The sequence below is a fragment of the Cyrtonyx montezumae genome, unplaced genomic scaffold (assembly GCF_038088225.1).
Source record: "Cyrtonyx montezumae isolate F1298 unplaced genomic scaffold, pur_monq_1.0 scaffold_23, whole genome shotgun sequence".
NCBI classification, from domain to species: Eukaryota; Metazoa; Chordata; class Aves; order Galliformes; family Odontophoridae; genus Cyrtonyx; species Cyrtonyx montezumae.
In genome coordinates, this window is record NW_027071970.1 from 6,419,907 (window position 1) to 6,435,925 (window position 16,019).

The 16,019-nt window shown below is 40.9% G+C and overlaps 2 protein-coding genes across 2 annotated transcripts in view; one reads left to right on the forward strand and one right to left on the reverse strand.

Moving 5' to 3' along the window:
• The window catches only part of ARVCF (ARVCF delta catenin family member), a 203,587-nt gene extending 200,198 nt beyond the window's left edge, over window positions 1-3,389 (reverse strand). Inside the window, exon 1 of the mRNA XM_065739053.1 lies at window positions 3,163-3,389. The gene's annotated coding sequence lies outside the window, so the exon portion shown is untranslated. The remainder of the gene's footprint in view (window positions 1-3,162) is intronic.
• Window positions 3,390-4,260: 871 nt separating this feature from the next.
• On the forward strand, window positions 4,261-15,595 carry TANGO2 (transport and golgi organization 2 homolog). Its single transcript, XM_065738675.1, has 9 exons — window positions 4,261-4,337; window positions 5,947-6,064; window positions 7,042-7,130; window positions 8,827-8,946; window positions 9,124-9,238; window positions 13,798-13,868; window positions 14,845-14,998; window positions 15,103-15,207; window positions 15,300-15,595. Exons 2-9 carry the CDS (start codon window positions 6,009-6,011, stop codon window positions 15,418-15,420), a joined length of 831 nt encoding a protein of 276 aa, XP_065594747.1. The 5' UTR covers window positions 4,261-4,337; window positions 5,947-6,008; the 3' UTR covers window positions 15,421-15,595.
• Window positions 15,596-16,019: the final 424 nt, after the last annotated feature.

Below are 16,019 nucleotides of genomic sequence, written 5' to 3' on the forward strand. Positions count from 1 at the left end.
CATGCATATATTTCCAGTGGGTCTCCTGTACATTTCCTATTCCCAAGTTACTGATGATGCAGAGAAGCATGTATTATGATAGGTCAAAACATCAGAGTATTCCAAAACACCATGGCAATCAATGAGTTTAATCACTACTTTCAAATGCCATTTTGTTTGATGTAGTGTGTACAAATTAATGATGAATAATAGATGCTGTCCACTTACTATTAAATGATTCCATGTGCATATGCCAAAAATGCTGCTCCTTGAACACATGGCTGCCCTAAGCCTGGCGTCCAGCATTTCAAAAGATTGGCTATTACCTTATTGAGCCTCCTATTCTTACAACATAAAAGAACCATAAAAACAATGAGGCAACTTATCTGCCTTGCATATTATTTAAATGGAATAACACTTAAAGTGACTTAAGCTAATGCAGAAGATGTAGAGTTCTGGAACATCAACGCAAAGGACCAACAGCAGTCCTTAGCATGTTCTGGATGGCAAGGAAAGCAGAAGTAGGCAGGAGCACAAAGCACCAACAGTGAGTGAAAAACCCTCACCACAGGTTGGTGGCCTTGTTTATTTGACACCAATTAGACAAGAGAAAAAAATATTTCATTAAGTTTAATTTATCAAGTTGCATGCATATCCTAAATGTTTCATTACGGGAAGAACACCTCTTTGAAAAGATGTGGGGAGTTTAATTCTTAAAAAAAAAAAAAGAAGTAAAAAGAAACCCTCCAGTTTCAGGTGACTCAATGTCCAACTAATCTTACTGAATCGATAAATCCTTCTCCAATCTGTACTGATTCAGCTTGAGGTGGTTTTTATCCTCTCTCTTCCACAGACTCCAGCAAGAAAGCACAAAATTTCACCTCACCTTTCACCTTTGATGATTCCTCTGATGGCCATTAAAGGAAACACATTCAGACTGGCCAAGACACTGACACGCTTTGGTTCAAGTGTAAAGACTAAAGCTAAATGCTTGTAAATCCCACACTTGGCTGCTTCAGCATTTGTTTACAACGTTTGTGTCAGTGCTTCATACTCAAGTAATAAAATATTCAGAGCAACAAATTATAAACCTGGTACCACAAGAGTTCTCAACAGGTTTCCCTCACAGCGCATCAATTCTGCCAGTAACAAAAGCCCTCCAAAAGCACTGCAGAAATCACGTGTTGTGTTGCATAAAACCAAATAAAAATAAAAGTTTAGTTTTATATAACTGACGTGCATGCAGATGGTCTTCATGATAAGACACCTACTCTAAACCGTGGTGCACAAGATATGTTTGTACCAAGGATATGTTTGTGTGCAGGAATGTTGCCCTTTCTCTGCAACATCCTAACTGAATGTACTGGAAACGTATCTCCCTTTGCAACTCTTACCAGTCCTTCCCATGTTAAAGAATTGCTGAGGCTAAAATCCACTGCAGGGATTTAGAATGAACAGATGAAAATCAGAGGTAAAGAACTGTCATCAATCCGAGCTGAATGCCAGGTCAAATCTGATAGCAGGTTACATTAATGGAATTTCAGTTACCCACATTGACCACAACTATGGCAGAGAAAATACAATCAAAGTCAGCTTCGTAAAGACCACATGTCAAATAAAATGCATTCTGAGCACCTCTGGACAATACACGAGGATAAACTACGCAGTGAAAGTATGCAGTGTAACAGCACTGTTCCTCTGAACCTCGCACTCCTAACACATTCCTTCAGCCAAGCAAAGGCAAGATAAACCCATTTGCCTAATGGAGCACGTAATTTAAATATTTTAGACAAGCGTTTACAGAGAGGTTGCTTAAATAAATTTAACAGCCATCCATCCAAGCAGCATGCATGATGGAAAGCATTGCATAGTTCACAACTTATTTTTTCTGCATCAACTCGAGCTACCCAGCCCTTTTCAGTCCCTTCAACCACCGGGTACACACCGTTATATGGAATATAACAAAACATCTTTTCCCAAGCAGATTTAATGTGAAGCTGCAGTTTTCTCTGTTGCAGTCCTTCATTACATTTCTACAGCCACTGCTCCACGCTGCACCATGCAGCCCTCAATTGTGTAAACAAAATATGCTGAAAATTACGGATACTTAAAGGGGCGGTGCACTTAGGGCAGACTGCAGCACTTCACCCACAGGAAGATGCAATAAGCAATGTCAATATTCCACCATCCAGAATCACGATTTTTACTATAAATATTCTCATTAACACAAGCGGTGCTGTTAATGCACACTAACTTGTACCTGATATGACCAGCACTGAAGCAAGTCCTCACCTGACTTAAATCTGCCAGCCAAGGATTTTATTACATGCTAAGAACCACACGCTGTACTGTGACCTGCCTAAGGCACAGCAGTACCAAGCAGAGGGTATGTAAGAATTACCCCTTCCACACGTGCAAGTGCATGCATCTAAAAAATAAAAGGATAAAAACAGTCTTCACTGTACATATTCTCGAAACGAGCACTGTGAAGAGTTGCATTCAAGTTCGGCAAGCATTACATCTTAATCATGCATGGCAGCATCGCAGGGAAATGAAAGAAAGGAAAAAAATAAAGGGAAAGAAAAGAAAGCAAGCAGCTAAGTTCGGCTGCTAAGTTGGCGATGGGTTTCAGGTCTGCGAAGCGCTATGTTCTTGTTCGCTCTGTGCCACAGCCACCTCGCACGCATGCCACAAACAACCCGGGCCACGACTGCCCTCCATGACACGAGCAGCACATCGCGGCGCCGCTTCGCGCAGGGGCTGCCAGCAGACGCAGTTTTACCATTCGCATACATCAACCCCTCCCTGCGTACCCCGCGCTTCGACGCTCGGCGAACAAAGGCGGCTGCACCGCAACCGCGATGTGAAACCCTCCCCGGACGCCGCACCCCCCCCCCCGGGAGCTGTCCAGGAGCCCCATCCGTGCGCTGCTCCGCTCACCATCTCCCGCCCTGGGCCGCTTCCCCCGGCCGCTGCAGACCCGGCGGTGCCGCGGGTGTGCGGGGGAAAGGAGAAGACACGCCAAGTGCTGAGCGGAGCGCCGGGCAGCGCAGCTCCACGATCCCCCGGGACCGCGGCCCCCGCCGCCTCCCCCCGCCCCGCTCCTGCCTACGAAGGGTACCCGGGACCATCGTTACCCCCAGGGGAGGCGGAGGGGATCTTTAACCCTTTGCTCGCGTGTACCTCAGCTGTTCGGATTTAGGCTGACGTTTGCGGCTCGGGGCGTTTCTGCCGCTCGCTGCCGCCGGGGCCCTTCCGAAGCCGCATTGAAAAGAAGCGACCGCCCGCGGAGCTCCTCCGACCGCGGCCCCTGACGCGGACCCCTCAACTCTTTATTCTTTTAATCGGGGCATTATCATTCCGCGGGGTTCGCGTTGGGGGGGGCGGAGGGAAGCAGCACTCCCTCCCGCCCCGTGCGCGGCTCTGATGGGGCGGCCCCGCGCCCGCGCGCCCGCCGCCGGCCCCGCCTCGCCCCGCCCCTCCGCCGCCGCCGCGAATTTTCCTATTGGCCGCTTCCTCCGCGATCCCAACCAGCAACCGCAATCTCATTGGCGCTCTCCGCTCGCTGCCCGACCGCTCCGAACCGCCGTTGGATAACGGGGCCGTCCGTCCGAGCTGCGTGACGTCATCCGAGCGGCGGAGCCCCGCGCTGTGGGGGGGGGGGAAGAGCGGCGAGCCGTCGTCCCGTGGGCTTGTCGGATTTCATTGGGCTGCGGTGATTTAACGCCGCGTCAGGTGGTTGTGTCGGTAAATCCGCCACGTGAACTGCCCGCTCAGCCGCTGCTTCACTGAAGATCTCGTGTCACCACCTATGGATGGAGACAGCGAACGGAAGCAGCGCAGGGCTGCAGGGATGATGCGCTTAACGCCACGAGGCCGCGGGCGGTGCTGACAGCTGACCGCAAGTCTTGTGCTGTCGGGATGAGAGGTTTTGCCTCAGAAGCCGCGTTATGTACTCATACACCTACGGAAGGTTTCTGTTTTCCATTAACGTTGTCTAGTACACGCAGAACTTATTACTCTCAGAGGAGAGCAGTCGCGGCCTTTCTGCTGTTCCTTTGGCGGCGTAAGCACAAAGCATTCCGAGTTCACACCGCCCTTTACCACCTGCGAAGGAGTCAGAAATCGCGCGGAGGGAGCAGCGGGAGCACCTGCGCGGCAACAGCCCTCAGCGCGCGCACTGAGCGGCGCAGGAGCCAGCCAATGGCAGCACGAATAGGAGAGGCGGGGCACCCGTTATCCAATAGCCGGCTGGGGGCGGGGCTCCCGCAGACAATCGGGGCGGGTGTCGCTTTAAACTCGCCGTGCCCCCGGAAACGGCCCGGTGGGGATGTGGAGGTGCTCTCGGCGGGCGCTGGGTGAGTGCGGGGCTCCGTCCGCGGCCTCGGGCGGTGCCGCCCCGGACCCGCTGCTCCCGGGGGCTGCGGGAGCTCAGGAGCGGTGGGTGTTCCCGCAGGGCCTGGCGGGCGCTCGGCTGAGTGGGACCGGGGTGGGGCAGAGCTGTGGCTGTGCCTCGGCTTGGCTGTAGTTATACGTGTGTTGGTGTTTGAGCTGTCGCTGCTACCCTGTGCTGTGGAGCTGACGTGATGTTTCACTGGCTGCAATAAAAAAAAAAGAATCGTTTCTTTTAAAAAGCAGTGAAACTTACCTTATTTTCAATGTCTCTTATGGTTCAGCCTGAGAAACTCAGTGTAATGCCGAAAGAATATCCATCCTGTTTTTTTTTGTTCGTGAGCTTTTGAGGATTTGAGTACTCACTTTCCTGTAGCAAACTGAAAAGCAGCAGTAAACCAGTTGTAGGCTCTGACTGGGAATTCATGTTGTGGTATGTAACCTGTCGGGACCAAGTGATTAATGATCTTCAGGCTGTCTTTTAGGCTTGCCTAAAGAACAGCTCTGGATCAGCTGAGAGGTGTTTGAGATTGCTGTGGTAACTGATGTGTTATTTATGGCACTTTATTTGAGAAAAGAAAATACATAACAAATCACTTTTTTTTTCCAAAGGCTGCTATTGGGAGATCTTAAGGGTAAAGTGGTTTTATTGTTGATTAATTGCTTCTAATCAACCAGGTGATAGCAGAGCCCTATGAGAAGAACTTGTATGATCTATCATGATTTGGTCTCCTGTTACCTCCTCTAACTGCTGCTTAATTACAGGATGCTTGTTGATTGTTGACAAGTTGGTTTGTGTGTTACATCTAAGTGAGATAGCAGGCTTGAAATAAAGAAATAGAGGTCATTGCTATCATTTCATGCTTGAAAATTCTTGGCCTGTTGATTAGGAATAATAAAACTAGATGTGTTGAAAGCCCATTATTAGAAAGGCAGTAAGTTTTTGCAGTGATTGCAGCACCTTCTTTCGTGTGAGTGTAGGCTTGAAAGAATGACACATGTATGAAGGCATTCAATTAAGTGTCTCTAATCATCATTTCTTACTGCTTTGTCTCCTGCAACTAACAATAGCTGTTAATAGCAGTCTTGTCTAAGCTTCATATAAGGTAAAACACTGTGATGAAAAAATTGGAGTTATATTAAGAAAAGAGAAATGCAGAACAATGAGAAGTACACAGGGATCATTTAGAACAATCTTCCTGCTCTGTAGGATTTGTGGCATAAAATTGTTATTTCTTCTGAACTCATAACATCACAGCATGAACAGTGAGACTGTGCTCTATTCATTACTGTTTTGTCTTTATTGGAGTAACAATCCTGTAGAAAACTTTTTTTATTATGTTTTATAGTATGTTAGAGGACTTTAAAAGTAGCAAAGCCCAAAGGTGATGTAGTTCATCAAAATCCAAGAATGGCTCTTCAGCTTCTGTCTTGTGTTTGTTTGTTCTTCTGTCTGTTGATGACCAGTTTTTTCAGTAAGTGTGGCTGTGAGCATTGCAATGTGTAAGCTCCACCCTAGAGGCAAGGTTATCTTATTATTTGTGGCTTAACAGATGATCTGTGTTTTCTTCGTAGGTTATTACAGAATGACCTTGCACTGAGCCCTTGTAGAAAAAACAAGACTTAATCATTCTTCAATGTGTATCATTCTATTCAAATTTGATCCTCGGCCAGTCTCAAAAAATGCATACAGGTAAAGATGGTTGAAAGAGATCTGTTCCTGTTACTTTTTAATACAATTTCTTGTAGCCTGTGATTGAATTACGAACTCGAAAGTCAGTATTTGGTGTTCAGTTATACTTGTGTAACTTAAATTTTCTCCATGTGAGTACTTGAAAAGCTCTCAAAGGGTTACTTACGTATGCTGTTTTGCACCTCTGTTTGAAGGCTCAGCCTCTAGTTATGGACCTCTGGATGGTGATCTATCATGTGGTGTAGGATGCATCCTTCAGAAGTTGCAGTCTTGAGTTCCAAAATCCTGTCTTCACTTGTATCCCTAAAACCAAGGGGAGTTGTTGATGAACCATCAATTGCTTAATTAATTTCAATTTTCTCATTACTTTTTAAGTAGAGTCTTACTCCCTACTTCTGTAATAAATTATTCAGCCTTGCTTGTCAGCAGTAAGCACTGCACTGTGTTGTTCTTGATGGCTGATCTTATACATTTGATTAAAGAAATAAGATTAACTTCAGTCCCATTTTTTTTTTTCTTAGCAAAATCTTTTTCTTTGGAGGAAAGTTTAAGTACTTGTTTTCCTTTTATTTTTTTTTACTATAGTTTCTTAACCTTTGTCTCTTCTTTCTGAAGAACATAAATATCAGCTGGAAGTGTTGCCCAATCTTCCCAGTTCTATGAACAGTATTTAGCTGTGAGACCTCTCTGTACTGGTTTACTGCTAAGTGTATTTTTCCTGACAGCTCCTGCGTGTGATGTTGTACTTGAGCTTTGTTTGCATAGGATGGAGTTGTTAAATGTCTCAGGACAACGTGAGAGAAAGCTGTGGTTAGTTGCCATTCAACTTCTCTATGCTGTTTGAGGAGTGAGATGCTAAGATGAGGAGTAGTTTAATACTTACAGTGACATGTTGCTGTGGCAAAAAACATTGTTTTTTTCTGTATTATAAAATTCATGTTTCTAAGTATGTACCTTGCTACTCTTGTGTTCTACAGACTTATTCTAGCAGCTAATAGAGATGAATTTTACAGCAGACCATCCAAATCAGCAGATTTTTGGGACAGCAGCAATGAAATCCTTAGTGGTATGTAATGTTCTTGTATTTCTTATTGTCCTGTCTAGAAGGTGAGTTGTGCTGTTATTGTCTTATTTGTGTTTTAATATAGTGTAGTGGTTTTCCTCCCATTTGTGTTTATAACTGACTTTATTCCAAGCACTGCAATGGAAATATTTTAACATGTTTGTCCACCACAAACAATTGCTTCAGCTTTGGCAGATCTGCTGAAGTGCTTTCTTAAATAGATGGAGTTAGTTACTCTACAGACTTATTGTCTGTACTAGTGCCTGGAAATCATTAAAACAAGCCTCATGGAAGTGAATTTCTGTCTTCTTATCAGACTTATCAGTAATTCATAGGCTACATAGTGGTTTTAGTTATTGATCCATTAGTTTATTAGGTTTTGTCTACAATCAGTTCAGTAAAATGTAGTTATTCAGTTGCCTAGTTTTCCTTTGTAGGGAATCTATCTACAGTCTTTTTTTTTCTATGATCAGTATTTCTCCCTTTTTTCAGAAACAGCAATGAAGCTTAGGTAGACAAAGCAATGCTTAGATCCAAGACAGTGAACAGTGTTTGCAAAGTCACAGATGTTACTGTCACACATTGTGTGTTATTGTCGTTGGCAGGGAGAGCTGTGAGGATAAATGACTCCCACTGCACTGCAGCTCCTGTACTGCTCAAGTTCTGGCTGACATTCTACTGCTGTGCCAGACATTCTGGATGCTGCTTCCCTTGTGACATAGCATTTTAAAAACAAATAATTACCCTGAAAACTGAAGAGCTCTCAACTTTCTTTTACACCTTCATCTCTGACTGTATTTGTATTTCAAGCCTGCTATCTCACTTAGATGTAACACATATCTCAATTCAGTGGGTCTGTCTGTGGAGAGCCCATCAACACACACCCATTGAGTTAAAATTGTTAAAAGCAGCAGTTCAGAGGACAAAAACATTAAATTCATACTTTATATGACTTAAGGAACATCTTTTGCACTTCATGCAGTTCCTGTTTTCCTTCATTTGTTTATCATATTGGTGTAGCTGTATGTTTTGGTCTGTGTACCTTTTAGTTCAGAGTGTTAATGAAGTGTTGTGTGAGGATGTGACAAAGCTCAACTTGATACTGAAATTTTAGAGACGGAAGGAAGGAGTTTTTGAATGAGTATTCAAGACTTGTTTTTATCCTCTAATGAAAGTTCTCTGAGATCTGGAGCTGAAAGGTTTCCAACTGTATGCATGTTATATTGCATAGAAAAGGCTTGGCTATGGCTTCCTTCTTGTAGCTGCTGACAACCATCACACCACACCTCCAAGGCAAGTTACTGTTCCCAGAATATAGAATTCTGCAGTTACCTAAATAACTCTGAATTCTCCTGGTTCCTTTTAAAGTCAAACTTGCAAATCATGCTGATCTTCTGAGATTTTGCTCTTGAACTAACAAACATAGAATGCTAGGCCAAAATGCATTATGAACCTACTTACAGGCATAGTGTATAATTTCACTTTTACACCTAACTTCATCATTCTCCATCATATGTTATTGCAGTAACTTGTTAGTTCAGAATTGTGGATGGGTAATAGAAGTGCACTTGCCCTCGTGCATACTTCTTCAAAAAGACAGTACTTACTGCATTTTATTCAGTGTCTGTGTTAAGAAATCACTTAACCTTGAGATTTTTGAAGATGAATGTAATAGCCTAATTCTTGTTTACTTCATTAGGTCTGGATATGGAGGAGGGAAAAGAAGGAGGGACATGGCTGGGAATCAGTAAGAAAGGCAGGATGGCAGCCCTGACAAACTATCTGCAACCGACAACTGACAAAAATGCAAAAGGAAGAGGTATGAAGGGATATTTTATTTATATGATATTTTTATTTATCCTTTTATGAAAGAATGTTTCTTTTTTGCTTACTGTTACATCCTGTTGTTGGAAGATTCCTTCTGTATTACTGTTTGTTTTACTTGAGCCTTTCAGGTAAGTTCAGGTGGTCAAGTTGCTCTGTTCTTCTTTCTTAGGTGCTCTTGTTACAACCTTCTTGACTTCAGATCTGGACTGTTACTCTTACCTGAAGAAAGTATCAGTAGAAGGACATCTTTATAATGGATTTAATTTAATTGCAGCTGACTTAAAGTAAGTCTACAAACTTCAGTGTCATGGGAGAAAGATAGTAGTAGTGAAGTACATGTATTTATTAGCACGAGAGTATAGTAATATAGAAGCCTGTCACAAGAAGAGCTCTCACTTCAGTTTCTTTTGCTAGTTGGCAGATAAGAGCCTAGATTTACCCTAGTTGAAATTTCCTTTGTTTTTTCATCTTATTTATTTTCAGTTGGTTGCTGCTGCTTCTCTAATGTTTTGTGTGGCTTTGTCTCCTTAAGAAAGGCTTTTATTTCAAATTCTGCCTGACTTTTTTTCTTCTTTGAATTTACTGTATTATGGTGGGAAAGTGAAATGAAACTCACAGATAACTGAAGACTAAACTGGATTTATAATGGCAGATATTCTTATCTCTGGAGGTTGCATATATTTCTGTTTTTTCCTGCATTAAAACAAGCATATAGGTGGTGCTTCCAGAATGTTAATCTATCAGCTTGTCAGGCAGTTAGTGTTTGCTGCTCTCCTTTACGAAGTTTTTTCCTACCAGAGACTTCACAATAATTTTTCTTTTTCTATATGTTAATTTTTATCATGGTCAGAGGACTTCTTGTACTCTCTGCCACATGTTACTGCCTGGCTGCCTTTCATATGTTGAAAGGCTGTCTCTAACTTAGAGTAATTCTTCTAATATATTTTTTCTATGTTTTTAAGAAAGCATGATACTTGGGATGTTTGATGTAGTAAGCAGTAAATAGTTTTGATTTCCTTCATTTTAATTTAGGTATGTGTAACAGTTGTAAAGTCCATTAGTATAATGATATTGAAGTAGCTTTGGGTGACATTACTTACTAAAACAATGATTCATGTGTTACTGTGTAGTTTGCTTGACTTTTTTTTCTTCTGTGCTAAGGTGATAGGGAATTTAGGGAATTGTCTGCTCAGTTCAGTGGTCCTTTTTGTGGTGATGTTGGTCATGATTTCATGCTGGGCATCACTTGGCAAGCTGTATGTGTTGATTAATTCTCCATTGTGACATCCTCAGCCTTGGATACTCCTGTGAAATAAAATTCTTAGTGAGCTAATGATGCGAAGCAATTTCTATAAAATATATAAACCTGTCATCTTAGGAAATTAGAAATAATCCTGAGAGAAATGTGGTGTGTAAATGCAAGTTCTGTGTAAATAGAAAAAATGTTATGGTAGCTGATGTTATTTTGTTGAACCATGTTACTGTTCAAAGAAGAGGCTGAAGCCTATTCTTAATGTATTCATCTATTGTGTAACAACAGTGATTGACTCTGTTACAGTGGCATGAAATGGAGAGGGAACTCAAATTGAAAGTGTATATGAAGCACTGTTGGGAAGGAATATATCAGTATATGATATTGCTGTCTGTAGGTGGCATGTTTGAAGAGGTTTGCAATGTTTGAGTTCTCAGGTATTCAAGAAAACAGATTATTTTCTCTCAGTATTACTATGATGACAGTCATGTGATACAGGTACAGTGATGTGAGAAACAGAGCTGGAAACCAGCATAAGGGTTGTGAAATCTGGTCATTTATTTCCACAGCTTTGGATGACTGATTTTTTTTTAACAACCATGTTCTTCGGTGCTTGTAGTGTAATTCATTTGCTCTATGGCTTCTCATACTATTGATTTATTTTTATAGTCAGAACACATCTTTAAAAGAAAAAAAAACAGTATTTTTCTTCTTCTCCTCTCCTTCAGTTTATCACCTTGCTTTACATGCTGAGAGTCATGAATACTTACCCCAGTAGGCTCAGTGTACTTGTGTGCTGCATGTATGGCAGACGGAGTCTATTTGGGGACTTTTGTGGCTGCAAAATCAGCTTTGAAGAAGGCAGTACTGCTGCTCCTCTAATTCTGGCAATCAGTGGATCAGATTAAAAAGGAATAAGGGTATTGGGGGCTGAACTGGATCTCTAAAACAAGTCCACTTAGAATTCAGAGCAATTTTCCTTCTTTTTCCTTTTGTAATATCTGAACTTTTGGTGAACTGCTTAATTTGATGATGAGGAAAACGATTTTTTTTAAACTTGTGCTTTTGTCCAGCAAATCTGTTTGCTGCACTTGTTTAGGTGTCTGTGGCTATCTCTGAGAGAGTTATGTCTAGAGTTGTGGAATATTGAACATGAATGAGTTGTAGCCAAGTGTAATGCAGACTGTCCTGAAGGAGAAGCTGCAATGACAGCTTCTTGTTGCTCTTTTAGCAAATTTAAAATCTTTGACAGGTAGTTAGGTGGAGCCTATATTATTTTAGTGCAGTAAGGTCACTGTGTAATAGCAGCGAATCACTTTCCACATGACTTATAAAGGACAATTCATCTATTCCTCAAGTCAGCTATAGGGTGGTGCAGAAGAAGATCCTTTTCTTCTTAAATAATAATTCTAAAGAGTGCAAATTGAGGATTTGGGGAAGAGAGTGAATTGAACCATCAATGTTGCAGGGCCTCATAAGACTATAGTACCTCAACAGTGCTGCCAGACTTCAGCAATGTGACCTTTCTAGCATGGTTATCAGAATGAGAGTATGTGGGAGGGATTGGTTGCTCTTGAGCTATGTGACACAGGAGCCTTTCCTGTGAAGAGTGCGACACGCTCAGATTGCTGTGGTGTAAAGACTGTAAATGGATAAGTTGTCACAGTGTTCTGTAAGTTTGCTTGCTGATGTCAAAATCTCAATACTGTTATAAGGCAGACTTCTCAAGCTGCCTACTTGAGGATCCACCTGTAGACTTCTCACCACTTTATGTGAAGATGGGTGGAAAATATAGAAGTGTTTGAGCTTTATAGTTGGTGGTTTGGCTTTTTTCCTCCAATTTTCAGAACAGAAAGTGTTCAGATTAGCTCACTAACACTGAAGAAAATTGATCTGTTAACCATGACACTCAGTTTAAACTGCTCTTCATGCATTTCAAGCTGCTAACTTCATCTTTTCCACTTGCAGAAAAATAAAATACGTGCAAAGGTTATTCATAAAAATAACCAAATGTCCTTGTTGGTTAAAAACAAAAAAAATTCACCTGCTGGAAGATCAGAGCTCATACACTGCAGACCTTTACTGTCACATTACTTTTCCCTTTTCATTTTTCTTTATTTTTTTTGTTGAATGTGCCTTGGAGCTGCACTGAAATTAAAGCAGGGCAAAGGTGTGGAAGGCCATTGTTCATATTTGATTCATGTTGAGAAATAATTCTGGCAACTCTGCTTGGCTTATAGGTTGCTTTGAAGTGTTTATTACTACTGATGTCCATCCTGCCCAGAAAGTTTCCTAGAAAATTTTTAAGGAAAGAGAGAAACTGGAATTGGACTAGAGTAAGGCTGATTTAGCTTTATTTTGCGTTTTAGATTATTTTATGTAATATAGTAGAATGAGAAGCGTAGAATTTAGGGACTAAGTCTTCCTATGAATTAAGACCATTACAGGAAAGGAATGATCAGTATTCAGTGCCTGGCTGAAACTAAAGCATGCTAGTTGTCACGATTCTGACCTAGGCAATTTTCTATAAAGGGGTTAGGAAGCAGTGCTGAGATCACTATAAGGTAAATTTGGGCAAGGACCTCAGTGCTGAAAAGAAAACAGGGATATGGAAAGCAAATGCCTTTAAGCCATTAGAGGAAAGTTCAGAAAATGAAAGGGTCTGTACTACTTATCTTAACAGAAGAAAAAGATTAGATAAACTGCAAAACTAGGTTACTTAGAGCTTCTTAGGAAGAAGCAATATGTAAATCCTATCTGTTAATAGTACTGTCTTATAAATATGCTGAAAAAATTGGACATCTTTTGCATGGCACCAGGAGTCTAAAATCTGGGAAGAGGAACAGTGATTTTTTTTTCTTTTCTTGCCTTACCTTACTTATTAATTATATAAGTTAATATTTCCCTCTTCATTTGACTGTCTTGTGAGTGTTGCTGTAGGATGTCTTTCAGAATGGTTTTACAGTTAATATGGTTTGTGTAGTGGGTGCTAACAAGGACATCAGTTTAGCTTTTATTACATCATTAACTGTATCTATACATTCTTATTTGCATCAAGGCAAAGATGGATCTTCTAGCTCATGAAAAAATAAGAAGCTGGAAATGGTATCTCTGCTATTATGTTTTATCGTACTCAATCCAATTTTAACCTTAACTGCAAGTTCTGCAATGTTTTCTTTTTAATTCAAAGAATATTTATTGTCTCAGGAGGTGGAGCTTGCTCTTATTTACAGTATACCTGCCTGCTTTCCATGCAGCAGTTCTGGGTTTTACTGGATGGCATTACCACTGTGTTTAAAAATGATGGTAACATCATTTACCTGGTGTAGGGAACCTGCTTTGGTTGGGGGGTTGGACTCAATCTCTTGAGGTCCCTTCCAACCCGTATGATTTTATGATTTGACTGTGGTGTGATACGTTATTTCAGAGGAGGAGAGTAATGAAATTCATCAGTTAATCTCTGGGCTGTGGTATCAGAGTAGTAACAGTGACAGAAATGTCTTGCTGTGTTTGAAGACTGTGAAATTTGCATGTAATCAACTGTAGAAGCTGGTAGTTTTTCAAGGAGAAATTCTTGTTTGTATTTTTCAGTACCACCAAAGGAGACGTAATTTGCTACTATGGAAACAAAGGAGAAACAGAACCTGTTTTCTTAAATCCTGGTGGGTTGGAATATTACTGTTACTTTAATGGGATCAGAATATAACCATATAGCTTCAGTATTTTGGCTGGTTAAGCATCATCTTTGCTAACTTTCCTTGCATTCTTAAAAATAAATGCTTAAATTCATTCAAGTATTTAGTAATACATGTCAATAGCTTATAACAGCTTCTGTCCTTATCAGTATTCCAATCTCCACTGCACTTACTGGAATATTACTTAATTATGATCAGGGGACAAAGGTCTGTCTTGAGGAATGGGATTTTCAAAGTCGGGGGTAACTTTTCTTATCTTGCAGAGTTAAGAAAGTAATCTGACTGTGTCCCCCTAGGGACAGAGTTGGCTTTAAAAAATAGTGAACTTTTATCTTGAAATTAAGTGGACTGATTTAAAATCCAGTCCTCTGTTAGCCAGAGATATAGGAGACTCCAGTATTCATCACCATGAAAGCAAGGGAAATGGACTGGGACATGCAGAATGCCTTAGCTGGTTGATAGCAGTTGTGAAGAAGGGTGTGTTATTATATAAAGGCTTCTTTTGCTTGCTTAAAACAGTCAGGTCTTACTGCCAATAGGCACATAGTTACTCTACCAGTTATACCATAAATTCTTGGAAATAGCTGTTAAATTTTTGTACAACTACAAGCACAGAACAGATCTTAACACAAACAAAAATCTGGTCACTTCTTGATCATGTTGCCGCTGTACGAGTCTGAGTTTTATTAATTCCTTAACATATGAAGCTTGGAGGATTGGAATTGCTTTACAGAAATAAAGCCAACAATGTAATGATTGAGAGTTACTTTGTGTTTAGACTATGCAATACTCTAGTGGATTGAGTTATTTTGTGTTGAGACTTGCAATACCCTTGTTTGTTAGTGTTGCACTCTGGGAGGGGAATCTCTGGCATTCCACAGCAGGCTGGGAAAAGGTTAAGTTGTTCTATTATTGTTGCATGTCTTTTTTTTTTCATGTATAGGAATATATGGACTGAGTAATTGTTTGTTGGATACACCGTGGAAGAAACTTAAGTATGGGAAACAGCTTTTCACAGAAGTAATCAACAGAAGTCAAGACCTTGCCAAAGAAGACTTGGTGCAGGAGCTCCTTACAGTGATGAATAATCAAGAACCGTAAGAAAACAATACTGAGAGACCAACCTCACAGAAAGCAGCTTAGTGCAAGAGATAATATGATGGAGAATTAAAAAAAATAATTTCTTCTACAACTTTTTCAGTCAATTGCCTGACCCTGCAATTGAAAACCAAGGGAAGGAGTACATACGTCCTATATTGGACAAGTATGCAGCTGTGTGTGTTCGTTGCCCAGGTTATGGAACAAGGTAAAAGTGTATCTCAGTTGAAATGGATGTTGTCATAAATGTTAACTCTATTTTATATTTTTATGCTTTTTTCTGCCTTTGTATTGTTTCAGGGCAAACACAGTCCTTCTCATTGATTCAGAAGGAAATGTTACTTTCACGGAGCGCACCATGATCAATGAGGATGTCAGCCAGTGGAAAACAAGCACCTATGAATTCAAACTGCACACCTAACAACTTTCCATTTGAATGCATTGTAATAAAAGCAATGAAAGCAAGCTGTTAAGCTCTGGGAAATGTTTTCTGCCAGCCTCTAAAAGCCAAAAATAGCAAGAGAAGCAAAAGTTGTTTTGACTAGCTCATATGACCTATCAGTCTCACAAATCCTTTGCTTAAAACCAAGTTTCTTACTGTTTTTACATTAAGTTGCAGCCTGGAAAAAAAAAGTTTCTGACCATGTGGCTTTGTTTTATCATCTAAGCTTAAAGCACTGTAAATTCCAATGGAAAGTACCAGCAGGATACTGTGACTCACATAGAACTTATATTCTCAGCTCTGGCTGAAATAAAAATATGTTGCTTCTTGGAGAATCTATCTTCAGGTAACTTTTACCATCAAAAAAAAAAATTTTCTATTATATTTGCAAATGGAAAAAAAGGAAATCAGCTGCAGTTCCATTTCCTTTTGCAGGTTCCTCTAATTTCTTTTTGCTCAGATACAGCCATACTGTATGATGCCTGAAACCAATGTCTTGAAGTCATAGGACATAGTTCAGAGGGATCATGAGGCCACCTGGTATAGCACCTGCTTCCAGGGCAAGGCTGTCTTTGCCC

Coding starts and splice junctions, on each gene's coding strand:
- TANGO2 (XM_065738675.1), top strand. CDS start 6,009: ATGTGTATCATTCTATTCAAATTTGATCCTCGGCCAGTCTCAAAAAAT. Junction 8,947..9,123: donor CAAAAATGCAAAAGGAAGAG/GTATGAAGGGAT, acceptor CTTCTTTCTTAG/GTGCTCTTGTTACAACCTTC. Junction 9,239..13,797: donor TTAATTGCAGCTGACTTAAA/GTAAGTCTACAA, acceptor TGTATTTTTCAG/TACCACCAAAGGAGACGTAA.